The following is a 27447-nucleotide window of genomic DNA, read 5'->3' as shown; positions in this document are numbered from 1 at the left end:
AAACAATACAAATTAACAGTAAACATTACACATACAGAAGTTTCAAAACAATAAAGACATTACAAATGTCATATTATATATATACAGTGTTGTAACAATGTACAAATGGTTAAAGCACACAAGTTAAAATAAATAAGCATAAATATGGGTTGTATTTACAATGGTGTTTGTTCTTCACTGGTTGCCCTTTTCTTGTGGCAACAGGTCACAAATCTTGCTGCTGTGATGGCACACTGTGGAATTTCACCCAGTAGATATGGGAGTTTATCAAAATTGGATTTGTTTTCGAATTCTTTGTGGATCTGTGTAATCTGAGGGAAATATGTGTCTCTAATATGGTCATACATTGGGCAGGAGGTTAGGAAGTGCAGCTCAGTTTCCACCTCATTTTGTGGGCAGTGTGCACATAGCCTGTCTTCTCTTGAGAGCCATGTCTGCCTACGGCGGCCTGTTTCAATAGCAAGGCTATGCTCACTGAGTCTGTACATAGTCAAAGCTTTCCTTAAGTTTGGGTCAGTCACAGTGGTCAGGTATTCTGCCACTGTGTACTCTCTGTTTAGGGCCAAATAGCATTCTAGTTTGCTCTGTTTTTTTGTTAATTCTTTCCAATGTGTCAAGTAATTATCTTTTTGTTTTCTCATGATTTGGTTGGGTCTAATTGTGCTGTTGTCCTGGGGCTCTGTGGGGTGTGTTTGTGTTTGTGAACAGAGCCCTAGGACCAGCTTGCTTAGGGGACTCTTCTCCAGGTTCATCTCTCTGTAGGTGATGGCTTTGTTATGGAAGGTTTGGGAATCGCTTCCTTTTAGGTGGTTGTAGAATTTAACGGCTCTTTTCTGGATTTTGATAATTAGTGGGTATCGGCCTAATTCTGCTCTGCATGCATTATTTGGTGTTCTACGTTGTACACGGAGGATATTTTTGCAGAATTCTGCATGCAGAGTCTCAATTTGGTGTTTGCCCCATTTTGTGAAATCTTGGTTGGTGAGCGGACCCCAGACCTCACAACCATAAAGGGCAATGGGCTCTATGACTGATTCAAGTATTTTTAGCCAGATCCTAATTGGTATGTTGAAATTTATGTTCCTTTTGATGGCATAGAATGCCCTTCTTGCCTTGTCTCTCAGATCGTTCACAGCTTTGTGGAAGTTACCTGTGGTGCTGATGTTTAGGCCGAGGTATGTATAGTTTTTTGTGTGCTCTAGGGCAACGGTGTCTAGATGGAATTTGTGGTCCTGGCGACTGGACCTTTTTTGGAACACCATTATTTTGGTCTTACTGAGATTTACTGTCAGGGCCCAGGTCTGACAGAATCTGTGCAGAAGATCTAGGTGCTGCTGTAGGCCCTCCTTGGTTGGTGACAGAAGCACCAGATCATCAGCAAACAGTAGACATTTGACTTCGGATTCTAGTAGGGTGAGACCGGGTGCTGCAGACTGTTCTAGTGCCCGCGCCAATTCGTTGATATATATGTTGAAGAGGGTGGGGCTTAAGCTGCATCCCTGTCTCACCCCACGACCCTGTGTGAAGAAATGTGTGTGTTTTTTGCCAATTTTAACCGCACACTTGTTGTTTGTGTACATGGATTTTATAATGTCGTATGTTTTACCCCCAACACCACTTTCCATCAATTTGTATAGCAGACCCTCATGCCAAATTGAGTCGAAGGCTTTTTTGAAATCAACAAAGCATGAGAAGACTTTGCCTTTGTTTTGGTTTGTTTGGTTGTCAATTAGGGTGTGTAGGGTGAATATATGGTCTGTTGTACGGTAATTTGGTAAAAAGCCAATTTGACATTTGCTCAGTACATTGTGTTCATTGAGGAAATGTACGAGTCTGCTGTTAATGATAATGCAGAGTATTTTACCAAGGTTACTGTTGACGCATATTCCACGGTAGTTATTGGGGTCAAATTTGTCTCCACTTTTGTGGATTGGGGTGATCAGTCCTTGGTTCCAAATATTGGGGAAGATGCCAGAGCTAAGGACGATGTTAAAGAGTTTTAGTATAGCCAATTGGAATTTGTTGTCTGTATATTTGATCATTTCATTAAGGATACCATCAACACCACAGGCCTTTTTGGGTTGGAGGGTTTTTATTTTGTCCTGTAACTCATTCAAGGTAATTGGAGAATCCAGTGGGTTCTGGTAGTCTTTAATAGTTGATTCTAGGATTTGTATTTGATCATGTATATGTTTTTGCTCTTTATTCTTTGTTATAGAGCCAAAAAGATTGGAGAAGTGGTTTACCCATACATCTCCATTTTGGATAGATAATTCTTCGTGTTGTTGTTTGTTTAGTGTTTTCCAATTTTCCCAGAATTGGTTAGAGTCTATGGATTCTTCAATTACATTGAGCTGATTTCTGACATGCTGTTCCTTCTTTTTCCATAGTGTATTTCTGTATTGTTTTAGTGATTCACCATAGTGAAGGCGTAGACTCAGGTTTTCCGGGTCTCTATGTTTTTGGTTGGACAGGTTTCTCAATTTATTTCTTAGATTTTTGCATTCTTCATCAAACCATTTGTCATTGTTGTTCATTTTCTTCGGTTTTCTATTTGAGATTTTTAGATTTGATAGGGAAGCTGAGAGGTCAAATATACTGTTAAGATTTTCTACTGCCAAGTTTACACCTTCACTATTGCAGTGGAACGTTTTACCCAGGAAGTTGTCTAAAAGGGATTGGATTTGCTGTTGCCTAATTGTTTTTTGGTAGGTTTCCAAACTGCATTCCTTCCATCTATAGCATTTCTTAATGTTACTCAGTTCCTTTGGCTTTGATGCCTCATGATTGAGTATTGCTCTGTTCAAGTAGACTGTAATTTTGCTGTGATCTGATAGGGGTGTCAGTGGGCTGACTGTGAACGCTCTGAGAGACTCTGGGTTGAGGTCAGTGATAAAGTAGTCTACAGTGCTACTGCCAAGAGATGAGCTATAGGTGTACCTACCGTAGGAGTCTCCTCGAAGCCTACCATTGACTATGTACATACCCAGCGTGCGACAGAGCTGCAGGAGTTGTGACCCGTTTTTGTTGGTTATGTTGTCATAGTTGTGCCTAGGGGGGCATATGGGGGAGGGAATGCTGTCACCTGCAGGCAGGTGTTTGTCCCCCTGTGTGCTGAGGGTGTCAGGTTCGTGTCCAGTTCTGGCATTTAGGTCGCCACAGACTAATACATGTCCCTGGGCCTGGAAATGATTGATTTCCTCCTTCAGGATGGAGAAGCTGTCTTCATTAAAGTATGGGGATTCTAGTGGGGGGATATAGGTAGCACACAGGAGGACATTTTTCTCTGTTAAGATAATTTCCTTTTGAATTTCTAGCCAAATGTAAAATGTTCCTGTTTTGATTAATTTAATGGAGTGAGTTAGGTCTGCTCTATACCAAATTAGCATTCCCCCTGAGTCCCTTCCCTGTTTCACACCTGGTAGTTTGGTGGATGGGACTACCAGCTCTCTGTAACCTAGAGGGCAACCAGTGGGTCCGTCTCCTCTATACCATGTTTCTTGCAGGATGACAATGTCTGCATTACCGATTTCTTTGGTGAAGTCCGGGTTCCTGCTCTTTAGGCCAAAGGCAGATGACCTCAGGCCTTGGATATTCCAGGATGATATAGTGAAGGCTTTTTGTTCCATAAAGTGTCCAATGTTGTTGGTCGTGGTTTGGCCTCAGGCCAGTAAGTGTGAGCAGAGCCTGCTGAGCATCTGGTACATGCCGTTGGCTTGGGCGAGTGTAAGAGTGGGGGTTGGGCCTGTTTGCCCGCTCACTACCTGGGCGTATGTGTGACTTCCATGTTGATGCCCTCTTTGCGGGGGTGGGGTGCATGGGGTGGGCAGGAGTGGCATAGGTCTGATCTGAGGGGGCCTAAATTGGGTGTGGGCATGGTTGATGTGGGGGGGTGTTGATTGGTTGGGGTGGGGGTGTGGATGTGTCTGGGGGTGCTGTGGTCTGGATGTAAGTCCTCTTGGCGTGGGTCCTCTATGTGTAGGTCCAGGGGGGGGTCCTGAAGGTCTTGGAGGGTGTCTCGCTGGTCTGGGTGGGGTGTCTATTGATCTGTTGCTCCTGTGTGAAGTGTTGGGGCTGCGTTTGAGAGCGATGTCCTTTAGAGTCCGGGCAAAGGTGGGCACTGCTGCCTTGTAGAGGTGGACCTGGTCATAGAGGCTGTTCAGGTCCAGGGTGGAGTGGTGGGCCAGAAAGACATTTGGTTTTGAGGCACAGTCACGGGAAATGCTTGCGTTTACCCGCTGTATTGTAGCAGGGTGGAAGTCTTTTCGTGGTAGCAGGGTGGAGATAACCACTTGTGCGTTGGGGAAAGTAGAAGAAGCTTTTTCAATCACTCCCTTCAGTGCTGTGGCCACCCTTTCCTGCTGTGCTCTCAGGTCGTTTGTGCCTGTGTGTATTATTATGTGGCTGGGTGAGCCTAGTTTGTCCTCAGACAGAAGGTCTAGGGCGCGCTGGGTGTTTGGACACCAGAGTTTAGACACACTGTGTTTGGGAAAAAGTTTTTTTTCTTCTATATATTTCCCATTTGAGTCCATAAGGAGGACAATCTGTGTCTTGTGTTTGTCCTCAGTGGGTGTGGGGGGGTTGTCAGGAGGGCTATCAGGGTGGCTGACAGGGGGGGTGCTCAGAGGGAGTGAGAGCTGCTGGGCTTGGGGTTTTTCTTTTGTCTGTTCTGCTGTGATGTCGACTCTATGGTCAGGGTCTGGTGTGGACTGTTCTGCTGTGATGTCGACTCTATGGTCAGGGTCTGGTGTGGACTGTTCTGCTGTGGTGTTGAGACTTTTGTCGGGTGCTGAGGTGGGCTGTTCTGCTGGCGTCTCTGTGGGGATGGCCACCTCCCTAGTGGGTTGTTCTCTGTCACATGCCATCCCCCTCCACCTCTCCTCCAGCAGTCTGATCCTCTCCTCCATCCCCCTCTCCCTCTCCTCCAGCAGTCTGATCCTCTCCTCTAGTGCTCTGTTCTGCTCCTGCTCCTGCTTCTGCTCTTTCTCCTGTTGAAGTTGTCTCACCACTGTCCAGAGTGCAGATATGTCTCTCTCCACCTCCAGCACTCCGGGTCTGGTTAAAGGGGTGTTGTTGTGCTGGACTGTTGTCTGGGTCTGTGCTGACTGGAGTGTAATCACCTGCTGTTCCAGCTCCACCTGCCTTACCTCCAGCTGGGTGAATTTATCCTTCATTTCAATGAGGGAGAAGTACTCTGTGCTGGGAGGTTGACTGTCTGCTGAGGGTTGCTCGTCTGTGGGGTTATGTGATGAAGAGGTCTGGTCTGACCCGCTTGGGGTGGGGGTATCTTTATCAAGGGAGAGCTTCTCCTGCTGGGCTAAATCTTTGATTAGGTGAAAGTCCAGCTGAAACTGTTTGGGGTTGCCCTGTACCATTACTGTTCCAGACTTATAAAGATTTATGTTAGCTGACTCCTCGTCCTCGTTGTCAAGAATCCTGAGTTTCCACCCCTCGTTAACCCCCCCTCTCTTAACAGAGGGGTAGTGTGCTAATATAGCACTGTGCCATGCCAGGGGATGGTTTGTGTGGAAGATAAGGTTGCTGATGTTCCCATTTTTGTAATAGTCAGCAAAAAGTGTCTCTTGATTTTCCATAAGGAGCTTCATTTTGTGATCTTTTCTTGCCTTATCATTCTTTACACTCACAGAGTACTGTATTTTAATTACCTCTGAACAGCGGGAGGCAGCTTCTAAGGCCTCTCCATTTGGTTGGGGTAGACTATTCGACTCTCCTGCCATTGTTGGGCTAATGGGCTTTGACACCTCTCACTTGACACGTAAGTGCTAGTTGAAGTTGTATCAAGCTTGGCAGAATTATGTTACCATTCAGTCCTTATAGAGTAATGTCATGTATTTTTCTTCTTGGCTTTTGGAAATAGAATATAGTTTCAGACTAAACATTACTCACTCAGTTCCAGGTTGGGTGGTGTTTTCAGGTTTCTGTTGTTTTCCAGAGAATTTGCTGTATAGAATTAAAATCCTTGGTTGTTGTGAACTGTTCAGGTGATTCCGTAATTCCGTCCAAAATCAGGTTGTAGGTTTTGAGTTTTGATTTGAAGTGAAGGTTATGTAGTAGAGAGTAGCATCCTGTATGTGTTCCTGACAAAAAAATCCAAGTTTATCTAACTCTAAATCTATCTTTTTCTTTTTTTTTTCTCTCTCTCTCTCTCTCTGTCTCTCACTCTCTCTGCAATGTTGATCATATCCCAATGTAATCCTCTAATGCAGTGCTAATATAATTGTACTAAGAGGGGAGGGCACAAGATCCCGTTGGGCACTCAGCACAGTTAGATCTGGATGCCTGCCAGGGCCACAATTAGTGGGTCTGATGAATTGCTGCCACGTCACTAGCATCATACTTCACTGGCATCATACTTCACAGGCATCATACTTCACTGGCATCATACTTCACTTGCATCATACTTCACTGGCATCATACTTCACTGGCATCATACTTCACTGGCATCATACTTCACTGGCAGCATACTTCACTGGCATCATACTTCACTGGCATCATACTTCACTGGCATCATACTTCACCTGCATCATACTTCACTGGCAGCATACTTCACTGGCATCATACTTCACTGGCATCGTACTTCACTGGCATCGTACTTCACTGTCATCATACTTCACCTGCATCGTACTTCACTGGCATCATACTTCACGGTCTCTCTGGGAAAAAGGTGCAGCTACAGTGATTCAGTTAGAGAGGGGCGAATCAACAGTTAGAGACGCTGACTCTGGGCTGGTTGTATGGGAGGTCAGCTGGGCTGGGAGAGAGACTCACTGTACAGCTGCTGCTGTCTTCAGGATGGGTTCTCTCTCATCTTACTCCCACTGATATCTTGCTGATAACTGTGGTGCAAGTATCATGATATACAGTTGAATGCACTTTAGTTGAATTCACGTGTTGTGACTCTGGATAAGAGCATCTGATAAATGTTCATGTGTATTTGGTTGTGTTGCAGTTGGCCATGATGATCCTGCCACAGGATGAGAACTTCCTCCTGGTGTTCCGCAGGGAAGCCCCTCTGGACAACAGTGTAGACTTTATGAAGGTGAGAAGCCCCTCTGGACAACAGTGTAGACTTTATGAAGGTGAGAAGCCCCTCTGGACAACAGTGTAGACTTTATGAAGGTGAGAGAAGCCCCTCTGGACAACAGTGTAGACTTTATGAAGGTGAGAAGCCCCTCTGGACAACAGTGTAGACTTTATGAAGGTGAGAAGCCCCTCTGGACAACAGTGTAGACTTTATGAAGGTGAGAAGCCCCTCTGGACAACAGTGTAGACTTTATGAAGGTGAGAAGCCCCTCTGGACAACAGTGTAGACTTTATGAAGGTGAGAAGCCCCTCTGGACAACAGTGTAGACTTTATGAAGGTGAGAAGCCCCTCTGGACAACAGTGTAGACTTTATGAAGGTGAGAAGCCCCTCTGGACAACAGTGTAGACTTTATGAAGGTGAGAAGCCCCTCTGGACAACAGTGTAGACTTTATGAAGGTGAGAAGCCCCTCTGGACAACAGTGTAGACTTTATGAAGGTGAGAAGCCCCTCTGGACAACAGTGTAGACTTTATGAAGGTGAGAAGCCCCTCTGGACAACAGTGTAGACTTTATGAAGGTGAGAAGCCCCTCTGGACAACAGTGTAGACTTTATGAAGGTGAGAAGCCCCTCTGGACAACAGTGTAGACTTTATGAAGGTGAGAAGCCCCTCTGGATAACAGTGTAGACTTTATGAAGGTGAGAAGCCCCTCTGGACAACAGTGTAGACTTTATGAAGGTGAGAAGCCCCTCTGGACAACAGTGTAGACTTTATGAAGGTGAGAAGCCCCTCTGGACAACAGTGTAGACTTTATGAAGGTGAGAAGCCCCTCTGGACAACAGTGTAGACTTTATGAAGGTGAGAAGCCCCTCTGGACAACAGTGTAGACTTTATGAAGGTGAGAAGCCCCTCTGGACAACAGTGTAGACTTTATGAAGGTGAGAAGCCCCTCTGGACAACAGTGTAGACTTTATGAAGGTGAGAAGCCCCTCTGGACAACAGTGTAGACTTTATGAAGGTGAGAAGCCCCTCTGGACAACAGTGTAGACTTTATGAAGGTGAGAAGCCCCTCTGGACAACAGTGTAGACTTTATGAAGGTGAGAAGCCCCTCTGGACAACAGTGTAGACTTTATGAAGGTGAGAAGCCCCTCTGGACAACAGTGTAGACTTTATGAAGGTGAGAAGCCCCTCTGGACAACAGTGTAGACTTTATGAAGGTGAGAAGCCCCTCTGGACAACAGTGTAGACTTTATGAAGGTGAGAAGCCCCTCTGGACAACAGTGTAGACTTTATGAAGGTGAGAAGCCCCTCTGGACAACAGTGTAGACTTTATGAAGGTGAGAAGCCCCTCTGGACAACAGTGTAGACTTTATGAAGGTGAGAAGCCCCTCTGGACAACAGTGTAGACTTTATGAAGGTGAGAAGCCCCTCTGGACAACAGTGTAGACTTTATGAAGGTGAGAAGCCCCTCTGGACAACAGTGTAGACTTTATGAAGGTGAGAAGCCCCTCTGGACAACAGTGTAGACTTTATGAAGGTGAGAAGCCCCTCTGGACAACAGTGTAGACTTTATGAAGGTGAGAAGCCCCTCTGGACAACAGTGTAGACTTTATGAAGGTGAGAAGCCCCTCTGGACAACAGTGTAGACTTTATGAAGGTGAGAAGCCCCTCTGGACAACAGTGTAGACTTTATGAAGGTGAGAAGCCCCTCTGGACAACAGTGTAGACTTTATGAAGGTGAGAAGCCCCTCTGGATAACAGTGTAGACTTTATGAAGGTGAGAAGCCCCTCTGGACAACAGTGTAGACTTTATGAAGGTGAGAAGCCCCTCTGGACAACAGTGTAGACTTTATGAAGGTGAGAAGCACCTCTGGACAACAGTGTAGACTTTATGAAGGTGAGAAGCCCCTCTGGACAACAGTGTAGACTTTATGAAGGTGAGAAGCCCCTCTGGACAACAGTGTAGACTTTATGAAGGTGAGAAGCCCCTCTGGACAACAGTGTAGACTTTATGAAGGTGAGAAGCACCTCTGGACAACAGTGTAGACTTTATGAAGCTGGATCTGTTGGAATGGTCTGTGTGGTGATCGGTTGGAATGGTCTGTGCGGTGATCTGTTGGAATGGTCTGTTTGGTGATCTGTTAGAATGGTCTGTGTGGTGATCTGCTGGAATGGTCTGTGTGGTGATCGGTTTATGCTGAATTATCAGCATAAATAGTTCTTACTTTTTGATGAACTCCCATCAGAATCTTGGGATAGGTGTCCTTTGTCCAAAAGAATCGTTGCTAGGTTGGAGAACGTCGTCTTCAACGTTGCAATTAGCAGTAAACAATAGCCATGTGGGCCAGAGATACCCAACTTCCTACAACGTCACGAAAATAAATACCCGAAAATCGCAATATACTGACATAAACTGATATAATTCGGTTTAAAATAACAACATTACGATGTCTTTAACACCTATATCGAATAAAAACAGAGCCGGATATATCTTGGAGCTGAAACAGGAGCTTCTAACATGACATGCCAAGAACCTCCCTGCGTCAGAGCGAAGAGTGGAAAGATGGGACATTTCGGTTCCAAGCAATTTATAACCTTTGGGAACTACGTAGAAACTCCATTTCAAGTCTCCCTATTCGCTGACACCCAGGGGAAGGCGTATGCAGTGCATCTCAACCAATAGAGGACAGGCAAATTAATACACAAGTGCGGGCGCTGTTCTAGGAAGGGCGTAGACGTAGACGGCGGACGTAAAGGTAACGTAAAGGTAATGGCGGACTGAACGAAGTTATGTAGAGCACCTCAAGATAAAACATAATATTCGAAATATCTGCTAAATTAGACTAAAATATTAGCACTAAATAATCTGGTGGGTGATAACCTTCAATCTGGATAATAACACAAAACAAATCCTAAGACTAGAGACATTTATCGACAAATATTACGAAAACAAGCAACACCCAAACATGACGGAGAGTAAGACAGGGGAACCGATTCAAAAACGAAAACGTGACTCTTCAACAGACACTGATGATCTAATATTCTCACCTGTTGGAATGGTCTGTGCGGTGATCTGTTGGAATGGTCTGTGCGGTGATTTGTTGGAATGGTCTGTGCGGTGATCTGTTGGAATGGTCTGTGTGGTGATCTGTTGGAATGGTCTGTGCGGTGATCTGTTGGAATGGTCTGTGTGGTGATCTGTTGGAATGGTCTGTGCGGTGATCTGTTGGAATGGTCTGTGCGGTGATCTGTTGGAATGGTCTGTGTGGTGATCTGTTGGAATGGTCTGTGCGGTGATCAGTTGGAATGGTCTGTGCGGTGATCTGTTGGAATGGTCTGTGCGGTGATCTGGTGGAATGGTCTGTGCGGTGATTTGTTGGAATGGTCTGTGCGGTGATCTGTTGGAATGGTCTGTGTGGTGATCCGAGTACCTGCCAGATCTGTAGAACCAGATATGTGAGATGTAATTTGTAATTTATGGAAAGAATGTTCGCAGTTCCTTTTTCCATGTGAACTCCATTTGTTGTGTGTGGCTATCACAGTAACTCTGAGGAAGACAAAGAACTCAGCATCACCTCACCTGGACAAGCACCCTAATGCTTACTAAGGGTCATTGGTGGCAGCTGGTATTTGTATTCACAGCAACTGATTGTCCTTCTTGTCTCTGTAGATCTGGAGAAAGTATGATGCTGACAGCAGTGGATTCATATCAGCTGTGGAGCTGAAGGTAATGTTGTTTAACTCCACTCCTACACACAGAAGGTAATGTGGTTTAACTCCACTCCTACACACAGAAGGTAATGTGGTTTAACTCCACTCCTACACACAGAAGGTAATGTGGTTTAACTCCACTCCTACACACAGAAGGTAATGTGGTTTAACTCCACTCCTACACACAGAAGGTAATGTGGTTTAACTCCACTCCTACACACAGAAGGTAATGTGGTTTAACTCCACTCCTACACACAGAAGGTAATGTTGTTTAACTCCACTCCTACACACAGAAGGTAATGTTGTTTAACTCCACTCCTACACACAGAAGGTAATGTTGTTTAACTCCACTCCTACACACAGAAGGTAATGTGGTTTAACTCCACTCCTACACACAGAAGGTAATGTGGTTTAACTCCACTCCTACACACAGAAGGTAATGTGGTTTAACTCCACACAGAAGGTAATGTGGTTTAACTCCATTCCTACACACAGAAGGTAATGTTGTTTAACTCCACTCCTACACACAGAAGGTAATGTTGTTTAACTCCACTCCTACACACAGAAGGTAATGTGGTTTAACTCCACTCCTACACACAGAAGGTAATGTGGTTTAACTCCACTCCTACACAGAGAAGGTAATGTGGTTTAACTCCACTCCTACACACAGAAGGTAATGTGGTTTAACTCCACTCCTACACACAGAAGGTAATGTTGTTTAACTCCACTCCTACACACAGAAGGTAATGTGGTTTAACTCCACTCCTACACACAGAAGGTAATGTGGTTTAACTCCACTCCTACACACAGAAGGTAATGTGGTTTAACTCCACTCCTACACACAGAAGGTAATGTGGTTTAACTCCACTCCTACACACAGAAGGTAATGTGGTTTAACTCCACTCCTACACACAGAAGGTAATGTGGTTTAACGCCACTCCTACACACAGAAGGCAATGTTGTATAACCTGTTTGGCGTGCAAGCCCGACGTCGGTACACTTATGACAACAGCCAGCTCAAAGTGCAGGGCGCGAAATTCAAAATATATATTTTTTAAATATTTAACTTTCACACATTAACAAGTCCAATACAGCATATGAAAGGTACACATCTTGTGAATCCAGCCAACATGTCCGATTTTTAAAATGTTTTACAGGGAAGACAAAATATGTAAATCTATTAGCTAACCACGTTAGCAAAAGACACCACTTTTTTTACTCCAACAGTTTTTTACTCCATCAGTAGCTATCACAAATTCGACCAAATAAAGATATAAATAGCCACTAACCAAGAAACAACTTCATCAGATGACAGTCTGATAACATATTTATTGTATAGCATATGTTTTGTTAGAAAAATGTGCATATTTCAGGTATAAATCATAGTTTACATTGCAGCTACAGTCAGAAATTGCACCGAAAGCAGACAGAAAAATTACAGACACCAACGCCAAATAACTAAATACTCATCATAAAACATTTCTGAAAAATACATAGTGTACAGCAATTGAAAGACAGGCATCTTGTGATTCCAGACAATATTTCCGATTTATCAAGTGTTTTACAGCGAAAACACAATATAGCGTTATATTAGCTTAGCACAATAGCAAACATAACAACAGCATTGATTCAAGGCAAAAATAGCGATAACGTAGAAACCACCAAAATATATTAATTTTTTCACTAACCTTCTCAGAATTCTTCAGATGACAGTCCTGTAACATCATATTACACAATGCATATAGAGTTTGTTCGAAAATGTGCATATTTAGCGGCACAAATCGTGCTTATACAATGAAAATAGTGTCCAAATACTCAAGCAATCTGTCCAGCGCCATCTTGGAAAGGCACCTATTCTTATCGAAAACTATTCATAAACTTGACTAAAAAAATACAGGTTGGACAGCAATTGAAAGACAAATTAGTTCTTAATGCAATCGCTGAATTACATTTTTAAAATTAACGTTACTGCGCAATGCAGGGTGCGATAAAGCAAGGCTACACTGCAAGTAATGGCGTCTTATGCATTTTACTTTTTCCAACAGAACAATGAATTATCAGCATAAATAGTTCTTACTTTTTGATGAACTCCCATCAGAATCTTGGGATAGGTGTCCTTTGTCCAAAAGAATCGTTGCTAGGTTGGAGAACGTCGTCTTCAACGTTGCAATTAGCAGTAAACAATAGCCATGTGGGCCAGAGATACCCAACTTCCTACAACGTCACGAAAATAAATACCCGAAAATCGCAATATACTGACATAAACTGATATAATTCGGTTTAAAATAAAAACATTACGATGTCTTTAACACCTATATCGAATAAAAACAGAGCCGGATATATCTTGGAGCTGAAACAGGAGCTTCTAACATGACATGCCAAGAACCTCCCTGCGTCAGAGCGAAGAGTGGAAAGATGGGACATTTCGGTTCCAAGCAATTTATAACCTTTGGGAACTACGTAGAAACTCCATTTCAAGTCTCCCTATTCGCTGACACCCAGGGGAAGGCGTATGCAGTGCATCTCAACCAATAGAGGACAGGCAAATTAATACACAAGTGCGGGCGCTGTTCTAGGAAGGGCGTAGACGTAGACGGCGGACGTAAAGGTAACGTAAAGGTAATGGCGGACTGAACGAAGTTATGTAGAGCACCTCAAGATAAAACATAATATTCGAAATATCTGCTAAATTAGACTAAAATATTAGCACTAAATAATCTGGTGGGTGATAACCTTCAATCTGGATAATAACACAAAACAAATCCTAAGACTAGAGACATTTATCGACAAATATTACGAAAACAAGCAACACCCAAACATGACGGAGAGTAAGACAGGGGAACCGATTCAAAAACGAAAACGTGACTCTTCAACAGACACTGATGATCTAATATTCTCACCACCGGCAATGGTAAAGGTCGAAACCGATCTGTTAAAATCAATAAATGACAAACTGGGTATACTTGAATTAGTTAGTAAAGATATAAAAGAGTTGAAGGCAAGCCTAGAGATGAGTGATGAAAAAGCTGCGGCTTTGGAGAAGGAAACACACGCGCTAAAAGGGACAGTCAATAAGATTGAAACCGAAATGAATGAATTTAAAAAGGAGAACAACGTTCTGAAGGAATGCTTACTGGACATACAAACTAGATCCATGAGAGAGAATTTGGTACTTACAAATATCCAAGAGAAAGAAGGAGAGGTTCCTGAATCTGTAGTTAGAGAGTTCCTTTTTGCAGCGCTTCAGATTCCACGCGAAGTTATCGACAAGATCCAACTTGAACGTGTACACCGCCTCGGACAGAGAGGGCAGAGGTACGAACGCCCAATCGTTGCCAAATTTGCTTCATTTAAAGATAAAATAATGGTTAAAAGCCTGGGTAAAAGACTTGCTGGGACCAAAATTGGCATGAATGATCAGTTTCCGAAAGAAATTGCAGAACGGCGCAAAGTTCTGTATCCAATTTTCAAAGAAAATAGATTAAAAGCGAAACGAGTAGCTCTCGTCGTTGATAAACTATATATTGATAACCAGTTGTTCAGAGACACAAAGACTACTCCATGGTTATTTTAAAAATTACAAAGTTCTCATAGATGAGGAAAATAAACACAATTCAAGCCCGGTTATTGATTGTAACAATACAATACAAAATATAGCTTTTCTATAAATCTTCACATATAACTAATTGAACACAAGCACTATTTCTACATAGTGAAGATAAAAACTAAGTAAACAGAAGGCACAGTATGTGTGGATGGTGTGATGTGTGTTTATTTTTATTTGTTATGTTTGGAAAGTTGAGTGAGTGAGTAATGAAATGGTTGCATATCCCAGAGCCAATGTATTGCTGTGAGCCGGGTATGAGAGGGCTTTCAATGTTGTTCAGATGATGGATATACTTTTATAATGAATTATACGTCTTATTTATTTATTGTCCTATCATGGGGAACTACATTTTTAAAATAAATTATATCTAATTATTTATTATCCTATTTTAATGGTACGGTCCATGGCCCTATACCCTAGACACCCACATGAATGGCCCAGATACTAAGGAGAAGTCCCTAACTGTTTTATGTGCATGCTGTAAGCGGTCTGTATGCAGCCAAAATGAGGTCAGGGACCAAGAGCAGCACTGCCCCCTCAAGATTCTGAGCCTGCTTGGCAGGGTTGGTCCTGCAAAGCCAAAGCCCCCTAAAGGGAGAGCATAATAAACAAGGAAATTCTCAAAGCTGCTAATGAGAACCTTGACGACCTTGTACCTAGCCGGTGGGGATTCCGGTGGGGTGCCCCCACCCAGGCAGTGGCAGTGCTGGCAACACTAGCTGCAGTAACCCATGGGGAGGGGGTCACACTCGGACATTCAGAGAGGGGGTATATTATTGTGGCCCTGGTGGCACGAAATCAAAGTCGGACTGCATGGAGATGCTTGGGAACATGGTCAAAACGGATGACCATATTGTGGGTGTTTCAGGAAGAAGGTGTACATTTGACCTCCATCATCTAGGATGTGACAATGGTAAATAAATCTCTACATTTATGCTCATTTTTTGCGCGGTCTTGCAGGCCTTCTCATGCAGCTGCAACTGCAAGTACATTTGTAAATCATGACCCATCTTGAGTTGGGCTCTGGGATGGTGCAATTGTTGAGAGGGTGAGCTTATGGTTGTGTGGGGGTAAGGGCTGAATGTGTGTGGGTGTATGTGTGTATCCCACAACTGTTGCGAAGGAAGAAGTAAAAGATGTTAGGGACTATAGAGGATGATCCACAGCAATATGTAATACAAATCGAGGTGAGGGCGATGGAAATGCATTTGGCAATGGATCTACTTCGGTTCGGTGGATGGCGCTGTGTGCACTTTTCAAAGGATGGATCCCAGTCGGTCCAGGGCTATGGGATACAGGGGGTCGAGGGTGGTCTGCCGGGCATTGGGATGACAACCCAACTCGAGATGGGGGCTTTTGGCGGGTGGAATAGTGGGGACCAATTGGAGGTTTGCTTAGTGGAGATGCAAATGTCATGGTACAACTATATAGACACTCAATCATTATGTTACTTTTTAATAGGACGTTTACAAACATATATTTTGATAAAAATAATTGAAAGGTGTGTCTCATTATGGTAAGTGGTGAAATAAGTATAGCCAGTTACAATTGTAATGGCTTAGCAGATAATAAGAAAAGACGATCAGTATTTACCTGGCTAAAAGAGAAGGATTATAATATCTATTGTTTACAGGAAACCCATTCGACAGTTTTAGATGAAGTTTTGTGGAAAAAGAACTGGGGGGGCGAAATATATTTCTCCCATGGGCAAAGAAATTCAAAAGGGGTGATGGTTTTAATTAATAATAACTTTGATCCAAATGTGCAACTTGTCCAAACAGATCCTCAAGGTAGATGGATTATTTTAAATATGTTATTGGACAATAAACATATATGGCTTATTAACCTATACGGTCCGAATAATGATGATCCAAGCTTCTTTGACAATATATATAAGAATGTATCAACTCTACAAGCAACACTAGACTCTATTATTATAGTGGGAGATTTTAATACGGTCTTAAATACCTCTATGGACCGGAAAGGAAATCACACTACAAACTATCACCCTCAGGCACTTAAGGAAATCAGGAATGTCATGGATATATTGGAATTAGTGGATATATGGAGACTTAAATACCCTGACCTAGTGAGATATACATGGCGGAGGCTTAATCAAGCTAGTCGCCTTGAATACTTTCTTATATCATTCTCTCTGGCACCAAAAGTTAAAAAGTGTTTGATAGGGGACAGAATGCGGTCGGACCATCACATAATTGGCATATATATTACTCTTACAGAATTTCCACGTGGGCGAGGATATTGGAAATTTAATCAAAGCCTACTAGATGATAAATTGTTTAGAACTAGGACAGAAGAATTTATAACTGACTTTTTTAGACATAACATAGGTACAGCAGATCCCCATATTGTATGGGACACTTTTAAGTCATGCAATTCAGTACTCATCTATAAAACAAAAGCAATTTCGATCAAAAGAGTCCATATTAACAAAGGAAATTGAAGGACTAACAGTACAGTTAGATAACAATAAAAACGGTACCATAGAGGCACAGAATAAGTTAGAGGAAAAACAAAAAGAAATGGAGGAACTTATTCAAGAACGATCCAGTGTAATATATTATAAAAATAAAGCGAACTGGATGGAATATGGGGAAAAATGCACCAAATTCTTTTTCAATCTTCAATATAGAAATGCTACCAAAAAAAACGTATTAAAACTTGTTACAAATGATGGAGTCACGCATGATTCACCAAATGATATTTTGAAAGAGGAAGTAAAGTACTTTAAGAATATGTTTTCGTTTCAGGCTCCTCCATCTCCACTAACTGAAACTAATTGTATGGATTTTTTCCCTAATAATAATGTAAAATTAACATCTGTACAGAAAGACTCATGTGAAGGCCTAATTACAGAGGAGGAACTACTTGATGCAATTGGGGCCTTTAAGGATGGGAAAACTCCAGGACTGGATGGCATACCAGTGGAAGTATACAAACATTTTTTTGATATACTCAAAGGACCATTATTAGCTTGTTTTAACCACTCCTATATAAATGATAGATTATCAGACACGCAACAAGAAGGTGTGATATCATTATTACTGAAACAGGACCCAAGTGGTATTTATAAAGATCCAGTCCATTTAAAAAATTGGAGACCTCTTACACTTCAGTGTTGTGATGCAAAAATCCTAGCAAAATGCTTGGCGCATAGAATAAAAAAAGTTTTGTCAGATATTATTCATCCTAATCAGACAGGTTTTTTACATGGACGATACATTGGAGATAATATAAGGCAAGTACTGGAAACAATAGAACACTATGAAATATCGGGGACACCAGGCCTGGTTTTCATAGCTGATTTTGAAAAGGCTTTTGATAAAGTACGACTGGAGTTTATATATAAATGCCTAGAATATTTCAATTTTGGGGAATCTCTTATAAAATGGGTTAAAATTATGTATAGTAACCCTAGGTGTAAAATAGTAAATAATGGCTACATCTCAGAAAGTTTTAAACTATCTAGAGGAGTAAAACAAGGTTGTCCACTATCGGCATATCTATTTATTATTTCCATCGAAATGTTAGCTGTTAAAATTAGATCAAACATTAATATTAAGGGATTAGAAATCCAGGGCCTAAAAACTAAGGTGTCATTGTACGCTGATGATTCATGTTTTCTTTTAAAACCACAACTAGAATCTCTCCACGGCCTCTTAGAGGATCTAGATACATTTGCTATCCTCTCTGGATTAAAACCAAATTATGATAAATGTACCATATTACGTATTGGATCACTAAAAAATACACATTTTACATTGCCATGTAGTTTACCAATTAAATGGTCTGACGGAGATGTGGACATACTCGGTATACAAATCCCAAAAGAAAGAAATGATCTCACTCCAATAAATTTTTATAGAAAGTTAGCAAAAATAGATAAGATCTTGCTACCATGGAAAGGAAAATACCTGTCTATTTGTGGGAAAATCACCCTGATTAACTCTTTAATCATATCACAGTTTACCTATTTGCTTATGGTTTTGCCTACACCTAGTGACCTGCTTTTTAAATTATATGAACAAAAAATATTCAATTTTATTTGGAACGGCAAGCCAGATAAAATTAAAAGGGCCTATTTATATAACGAATATGAATTCGGAGGGCAGAAATTATTAAATATTAAAGCATTAGACCTCTCACTAAAGGCATCAGTCATACAAAAGTTATACTTAAATCCAAACTGGTTCTCTAGTAGATTGGTACGAATGTCTCATCCTATGTTCAAGAAGGGCCTTTTTCCCTTTATTCAGATTACACCTGCTCACTTTCGGTTGTTTGAAAAGGAAATAATCTCGAAAATATCTTTATTTTTTAAACAAGCCTTAGAAAGTTGGTTGCAATTTCAGTTTAATCCACCTGAAAGGACGGAACAAATAGTACAACAAATCTTGTGGTTAAATTCAAATATAGTAATTGATAAAAAAACTGTATTTATCGAAGAAATGTTTAAAAAAGGTATAATTTTTGTGAATGATATCATAAATAGGACTGGTGGAGTAATGTCACACATGCAGCTAACACAGACATATGGAAATGTCTGCTCTACCCAAAATTACAACCAATTAATTGCAGCATTACCACAAAAATGGAAGAGGCAGGTAGAAGGGGATAAAAGTAAGGAACTTGTATGTCGGCCCTGTATTAAAGAACATGAATGGTTAAAGAAAAGTGTGATAAATAAAAACATATACCAATTTAATTTAAGGACCAAAAAACTGACAGCTGTGCCATATAAATTGCAAAATAGTTGGGAAGAGATTTTCGATGTACCCATTCCATGGCACATGGTCTATGAATTGATACGCAAAACAACGCCGGAATTCAAAACTTCGAATTTTTCAATTTAAATTATTGTACAAAATTCTTGCAACTAATAGAATGTTATATATATGGGGGATACAATCTTCCCAGCTCTGCAGATTCTGCTGTGAGGAGGCAGAGTCATTAGACCATTTATTTTGGTATTGTCCGCATGTAGCTCGTTTTTGGTCACAGGTCCAGGAATGGTTGAAGAATTGCAACATTTGCGTAGAACTAACGCTACAGATAGCAATACTGGGGGATTTGAAAAGCCATAGTCAATCAATCAATAATATAATAATTATTTTAGCAAAAATGTTTATTTTTAATTTACAATCCGTGGAAGCTATGAGAATAGGAAGATTCAAATCTTTTGTGAAGCATCACAGCACAGTTGAAAAATATATGGCAAATAAAAATCCGAAATGGATGATGTTGGAAGATAGATGGGAAAGGTTGAGTGGAGCTGAAGGGTGGGACTAATAACAAGATAAACAATGTAGGGCATACGGGATCTGTGAAATGTGTATAGGTGCGGAGCTATTGTGAAATAGCACAGTTACAAGTGGAAATCAAACTGGATGGACAACAGAAATAGAGGAAGGACTAAGAACAAACAAGAGAGAACTATTATAAAGTAGACTGTGTCTGTAAAATGTGTATAAGATGTATAAATTGAAGGTAAAAACAGAAATGTTTATCAGTTTACTCCAATTGGGGGATCGGTGGTAGGGTTTGCGGGGAATAATAATAAAGGTATACTCTTTAAAAAAAGTATGTATGTCTATGTAGGTATGTGTATGTATATATGTGTATATGTATGCATACGTGAATGGATATATATATTTACCCCAAAAAATATGGGGGATTGGAAATGATGCAGACAATTACATTGGAAGCAACATTCTTTCCGCAATATTAAGCTGATCCACCCCCAAAAAATAAAAAATAAAATAAAAAAAATTACAAAAAAAAAATAAAAAAAAATTACAAAAAAAAAATAAAAATAAAAAAATTAATACACAGGTCTCAGAACAGCCAGCAAAATTCTGCATTCTGACATACACATAGGAAAATTGCTCTAAGTCGAGTTCTGTTTCACCCACAGATATAATTCAAACGGTTTTAGAAACTAGAGAGTGTTTTCTATCCAATAGTAATAATAATATGCATATTGTACGAGCAAGAATTGAGTACGAGGCCTTTTTGAAATGGGCACCTTTTATCTGGCTACTCAATACTGCCCCTTGAGCCCAAACAGGTTAACTCCACTCCTACTCACAGAAGGTAATGTTGTTTAACTCCACTCCTACACACAGAACGTAATGTTGTTTAACTCCACTCCTACACACAGAAGGTAATGTTGTTTAACTCCACTCCTACACACAGAAGGTAATGTGGTTTAACTCCACTCCTACACACAGAAGGTAATGTTGTTTAACTCCACTCCTACACAGAGAAGGTAATGTGGTTTAACTCCACTCCTACACACAGAAGGTAATGTGGTTTAACTCCACTCATACACACAGAAGGTAATGTTGTTTAACTCCACTCCTACACACAGAAGGTAATGTGGTTTAACTCCACTCCTACACACAGAAGGTAATGTGGTTTAACTCCACTCCTACACACAGAAGGTAATGTGGTTTAACTCCACTCCTACACACAGAAGGTAATGTGGTTTAACTCCACTCCTACACACAGAAGGTAATGTGGTTTAACTCCACTCCTACACACAGAAGGTAATGTGGTTTAACTCCACTCCTACACACAGAAGGCAATGTTGTTTAACTCCACTCCTACACACAGAAGGTAATGGTGTTTAACTCCACTCCTACACACAGAAGGCAATGGTGTTTAACTCCACTCCTACACACAGAAGGTAATGTGGTTTAACTCCACTCCTACACACAGATGGTAATGTTTAACCCCACTCCTCCACACAGAAGGTAATGTGGTTTAACTCCACTCCTACACACAGAAGGTAATGTGGTTTAACTCCACTCCTACACACAGAAGGTAATGTGGTTTAACTCCACTCCTACACACAGAAGGTAATGTTGTTTAACTCCACTTCTACACACAGAACGTAATGTCTTTATATTTATCAAACCATGTTAGATCTGATTTCAGTGAATCAGGAAATAAACCAATAAACCATGTTAGATCTGATTTCAGTGAATCAGGAAATAAACCATGTTAGATCTGATTTCAGGGATTCAGGAAATAAACCAATAAGCCATGCCCTTTTAATTTCCTCTCTCCTTCTTTGTAAACAGGGTTTCCTGAAGGACTTGTTCCAGCAGCACGGGAAGGCTGTGTCCTCCAGCAAACTGGATGAGTACACAGACGCAATGGTAAAACAGCAGTCTCCTAGCCCTTTCCTGTAGTCAAATGACCAAGGCGCCCCCTAGTGGCCTCAATGGTGGAATGTTATTCATATTTTTCATAATTTCATAATTAATAAATACTATTTCAAAACAAATGCTGAAAATGTGTTCTTCTTGGTTCCTGGAGGTACTAAATATATCCTCTTGGTTCCTGGAGGAACATAGGGCCTGTACTCTTGGTTCCTGGAGGAACATAGGGCCTGTACTAACGATATCCTCTTGGTTCCTGGAGGAACATAGGGCCTGTACTAAAGATATCCTCTTGGTTCCTGGAGGAACATAGGGCCTGTACTCTTGGTTCCTGGAGGAACATAGGGCCTGTACTAAAGATATCCTCTTGGTTCCTGGAGGAACATAGGGCCTGTACTCTTGGTTCCTGGAGGAACATAGGGCCTGTACTAACGATATCCTCTTGGTTCCTGGAGGAACATAGGGCCTGTACTAAAGATATCCTCTTGGTTCCTGGAGGAACATAGGGCCTGTACTCTTGGTTCCTGGAGGAACATAGGGCCTGTACTAAAGATATCCTCTTGGTTCCTGGAGGAACATAGGGCCTGTACTCTTGGTTCCTGGAGGAACATAGGGCCTGTACTAAAGATATCCTCTTGGTTCCTGGAGGAACATAGGGCCTGTACTAAAGATATCCTCTTGGTTCCTGGAGGAACATAGGGCCTGTACTAAAGATATCCTCTTGGTTCCTGGAGGAACATAGGGCCTGTACTAAAGATATCCTCTTGGTTCCTGGAGGAACATAGGGCCTGTACTAAAGATATCCTCTTGGTTCCTGGAGGAACATAGGGCCTGTACTAAAGATATCCTCTTGATTCCTGGAGGAACATAGGGCCTGTACTAACGATATCCTCTTGGTTCCTGGAGGAACATAGGGCCTGTACTAACGATATCCTCTTGGTTCCTGGAGGAACATAGGGCCTGTACTAAAGATATCCTCTTGGTTCCTGGAGGAACATAGGGCCTGTACTAACGATATCCTCTTGGTTCCTGGAGGAACATAGGGCCTGTACTAACGATATCCTCTTGGTTCCTGGAGGAACATAGGGCCTGTACTAAAGATATCCTCTTGATTCCTGGAGGAACATAGGGCCTGTACTAACGGTATCCTCTTGGTTCCTGGAGGAACATAGGGCCTGTACTAATGATATCCTCTTGGTTCCTGGAGGAACATAGGGCCTGTACTAAAGATATCCTCTTGATTCCTGGAGGAACATAGGGCCTGTACTAAAGATATCCTCTTGATTCCTGGAGGAACATAGGGCCTGTACTAAAGATATCCTCTTGGTTCCTGGAGGAACATAGGGCCTGTACAAATGATATCCTCTTGGTTCCTGGAGGAACATAGGGCCTGTACTCTTGGTTCCTGGAGGAACATAGGGCCTGTACTAAAGATATCCTCTTGGTTCCTGGAGGAACATAGGGCCTGTACTAAAGATATCCTCTTGGTTCCTGGAGGAACATAGGGCCTGTACTAATGATATCCTCTTGGTTCCTGGAGGAACATAGGGCCTGTACTAATGATATCCTCTTGGTTCCTGGAGGAACATAGGGCCTATACTCTTGGTTCCTGGAGGAACATAGGGCCCGTACTAAAGATATCCTCTTGGTTCCTGGAGGAACATAGGGCCTGTACTCTTGGTTCCTGGAGGAACATAGGGCCCGTACTAAAGATATCCTCTTGGTTCCTGGAGGAACATAGGGCCTGTACTCTTGGTTCCTGGAGGAACATAGGGCCTGTACTAAAGATATCCTCTTGGTTCCTGGAGGAACATAGGGCCTGTACTAAAGATATCCTCTTGGTTCCTGGAGGAACATAGGGCCTGTACTAAAGATATCCTCTTGATTCCTGGAGGAACATAGGGCCTGTACTAAAGATATCCTCTTGGTTCCTGGAGGAACATAGGGCCTGTACTAACGGTATCCTCTTGGTTCCTGGAGGAACATAGGGCCTGTACTAACGGTATCCTCTTGGTTCCTGGAGGAACATAGGGCCTGTACTAACGATATCCTCTTGGTTCCTGGAGGAACATAGGGCCTGTACTAACGATATCCTCTTGGTTCCTGGAGGAACATAGGGCCTGTACTAAAGATATCCTCTTGGTTCCTGGAGGAACATAGGGCCTGTACTCTTGGTTCCTGGAGGAACATAGGGCCTGTACTAAAGATATCCTCTTGGTTCCTGGAGGAACATAGGGCCTGTACTCTTGGTTCCTGGAGGAACATAGGGCCTGTACTAAAGATATCCTCTTGGTTCCTGGAGGAACATAGGGCCTGTACTAAAGATATCCTCTTGGTTCCTGGAGGAACATAGGGCCTGTACTAAAGATATCCTCTTGGTTCCTGGAGGAACATAGGGCCTGTACTAAAGATATCCTCTTGGTTCCTGGAGGAACATAGGGCCTGTACTAAAGATATCCTCTTGGTTCCTGGAGGAACATAGGGCCTGTACTAAAGACATCCTCTTGATTCCTGGAGGAACATAGGGCCTGTACTAACGATATCCTCTTGGTTCCTGGAGGAACATAGGGCCTGTACTAACGATATCCTCTTGGTTCCTGGAGGAACATAGGGCCTGTACTAAAGATATCCTCTTGGTTCCTGGAGGAACATAGGGCCTGTACTAACGATATCCTCTTGGTTCCTGGAGGAACATAGGGCCTGTACTAACGATATCCTCTTGGTTCCTGGAGGAACATAGGGCCTGTACTAAAGATATCCTCTTGATTCCTGGAGGAACATAGGGCCTGTACTAACGGTATCCTCTTGGTTCCTGGAGGAACATAGGGCCTGTACTAATGATATCCTCTTGGTTCCTGGAGGAACATAGGGCCTGTACTAAAGATATCCTCTTGATTCCTGGAGGAACATAGGGCCTGTACTAAAGATATCCTCTTGATTCCTGGAGGAACATAGGGCCTGTACTAAAGATATCCTCTTGGTTCCTGGAGGAACATAGGGCCTGTACAAATGATATCCTCTTGGTTCCTGGAGGAACATAGGGCCTGTACTCTTGGTTCCTGGAGGAACATAGGGCCTGTACTAAAGATATCCTCTTGGTTCCTGGAGGAACATAGGGCCTGTACTAAAGATATCCTCTTGGTTCCTGGAGGAACATAGGGCCTGTACTAATGATATCCTCTTGGTTCCTGGAGGAACATAGGGCCTGTACTAATGATATCCTCTTGGTTCCTGGAGGAACATAGGGCCTATACTCTTGGTTCCTGGAGGAACATAGGGCCCGTACTAAAGATATCCTCTTGGTTCCTGGAGGAACATAGGGCCTGTACTCTTGGTTCCTGGAGGAACATAGGGCCCGTACTAAAGATATCCTCTTGGTTCCTGGAGGAACATAGGGCCTGTACTCTTGGTTCCTGGAGGAACATAGGGCCTGTACTAAAGATATCCTCTTGGTTCCTGGAGGAACATAGGGCCTGTACTAAAGATATCCTCTTGGTTCCTGGAGGAACATAGGGCCTGTACTAAAGATATCCTCTTGATTCCTGGAGGAACATAGGGCCTGTACTAAAGATATCCTCTTGGTTCCTGGAGGAACATAGGGCCTGTACTAACGGTATCCTCTTGGTTCCTGGAGGAACATAGGGCCTGTACTAACGGTATCCTCTTGGTTCCTGGAGGAACATAGGGCCTGTACTAACGATATCCTCTTGGTTCCTGGAGGAACATAGGGCCTGTACTAACGATATCCTCTTGGTTCCTGGAGGAACATAGGGCCTGTACTAAAGATATCCTCTTGGTTCCTGGAGGAACATAGGGCCTGTACTAATGATATCCTCTTGGTTCCTGGAGGAACATAGGGCCTGTACTAATGATATCCTCTTGGTTCCTGGAGGAACATAGGGCCTGTACTCTTGGTTCCTGGAGGAACATAGGGCCCGTACTAAAGATATCCTCTTGGTTCCTGGAGGAACATAGGGCCTGTACTCTTGGTTCCTGGAGGAACATAGGGCCCGTACTAAAGATATCCTCTTGGTTCCTGGAGGAACATAGGGCCTGTACTAAAGATATCCTCTTGGTTCCTGGAGGAACATAGGGCCTGTACTAAAGATATCCTCTTGGTTCCTGGAGGAACATAGGGCCTGTACTAAAGATATCCTCTTGGTTCCTGGAGGAACATAGGGCCTGTACTAAAGATATCCTCTTGGTTCCTGGAGGAACATAGGGCTTGTACTAAAGATATCCTCTTGTTTCCTGGAGGAACATAGGGCCTGTACTAACGATATCCTCTTGGTTCCTGGAGGAACATAGGGCCTGTACTCTTGGTTCCTGGAGGAACATAGGGCCTGTACTCTTGGTTCCTGGAGGAACATAGGGCCTGTACTAAAGATATCCTCTTGGTTCCTGGAGGAACATAGGGCCTGTACTAAAGATATCCTCTTGGTTCCTGGAGGAACATAGGGCCTGTACAAATGATATCCTCTTGGTTCCTGGAGGAACATAGGGCCTGTACTCTTGGTTCCTGGAGGAACATAGGGCCTGTACTAAAGATATCCTCTTGGTTCCTGGAGGAACATAGGGCCTGTACTAAAGATATCCTCTTGGTTCCTGGAGGAACATAGGGCCTGTACTAAAGATATCCTCTTGGTTCCTGGAGGAACATAGGGCCTGTACTAAAGATATCCTCTTGGTTCCTGGAGGAACATAGGGCCTGTACTAAAGATATCCTCTTGGTTCCTGGAGGAACATAGGGCCTGTACTAAAGATATCCTCTTGGTTCCTGGAGGAACATAGGGCCTGTACTAACGATATCCTCTTGGTTCCTGGAGGAACATAGGGCCTGTACTAATGATATCCTCTTGGTTCCTGGAGGAACATAGGGCCTGTACTAAAGATATCCTCTTGGTTTCTGGAGGAACATAGGGCCTGTACTAACGATATCCTCTTGGTTCCTGGAGGAACATAGGGCCTGTACTAAAGATATCCTCTTGATTCCTGGAGGAACATAGGGCCTGTACTAACGGTATCCTCTTGGTTCCTGGAGGAACATAGGGCCTGTACTAATGATATCCTCTTGGTTCCTGGAGGAACATAGGGCCTGTACTAAAGATATCCTCTTGATTCCTGGAGGAACATAGGGCCTGTACAAATGATATCCTCTTGGTTCCTGGAGGAACATAGGGCCTGTACTCTTGGTTCCTGGAGGAACATAGGGCCTGTACTAAAGATATCCTCTTGGTTCCTGGAGGAACATAGGGCCTGTACTAAAGATATCCTCTTGGTTCCTGGAGGAACATAGGGCCTGTACTACAGATATCCTCTTGGTTCCTGGAGGAACATAGGGCCTGTACTAACGATATCCTCTTGGTTCCTGGAGGAACATAGGGCCTGTACTAACGATATCCTCTTGGTTCCTGGAGGAACATAGGGCCTGTACTAAAGATATCCTCTTGGTTCCTGGAGGAACATAGGGCCTGTACTAATGATATCCTCTTGGTTCCTGGAGGAACATAGGGCCTGTACTAATGATATCCTCTTGGTTCCTGGAGGAACATAGGGCCTGTACTCTTGGTTCCTGGAGGAACATAGGGCCCGTACTAAAGATATCCTCTTGGTTCCTGGAGGAACATAGGGCCTGTACTCTTGGTTCCTGGAGGAACATAGGGCCTGTACTAAAGATATCCTCTTGGTTCCTGGAGGAACATAGGGCCTGTACTCTTGGTTCCTGGAGGAACATAGGGCCTGTACTAAAGATATCCTCTTGGTTCCTGGAGGAACATAGGGCCTGTACTAAAGATATCCTCTTGGTTCCTGGAGGAACATAGGGCCTGTACTCTTGGTTCCTGGAGGAACATAGGGCCAGTACTCTTGGTTCCTGGAGGAACATAGGGCCTGTACTA

General features: G+C 42.7%; 1 protein-coding gene across 1 annotated transcript in view; it reads left to right on the top strand.

The window, feature by feature from the left end:
- LOC120035688 (secretagogin-like) overlaps nt 1-27447 on the top strand; it is a 42143-nt gene that overhangs the window by 4688 nt on the left and 10008 nt on the right. The window contains exons 4-6 of the mRNA XM_038982250.1: nt 6971-7060; nt 10716-10772; nt 21470-21547. Of these exons, the coding sequence (XP_038838178.1) occupies nt 6971-7060; nt 10716-10772; nt 21470-21547 (225 nt within the window). The remainder of the gene's footprint in view (nt 1-6970; nt 7061-10715; nt 10773-21469; nt 21548-27447) is intronic.

Source organism: Salvelinus namaycush, unplaced genomic scaffold (genome assembly GCF_016432855.1).
Source record: "Salvelinus namaycush isolate Seneca unplaced genomic scaffold, SaNama_1.0 Scaffold1093, whole genome shotgun sequence".
Taxonomy (NCBI): domain Eukaryota; kingdom Metazoa; phylum Chordata; class Actinopteri; order Salmoniformes; family Salmonidae; genus Salvelinus; species Salvelinus namaycush.
Note: the sequence above shows the minus strand (reverse complement) of the source record. Positions and strands in the feature narration are given on the sequence as shown.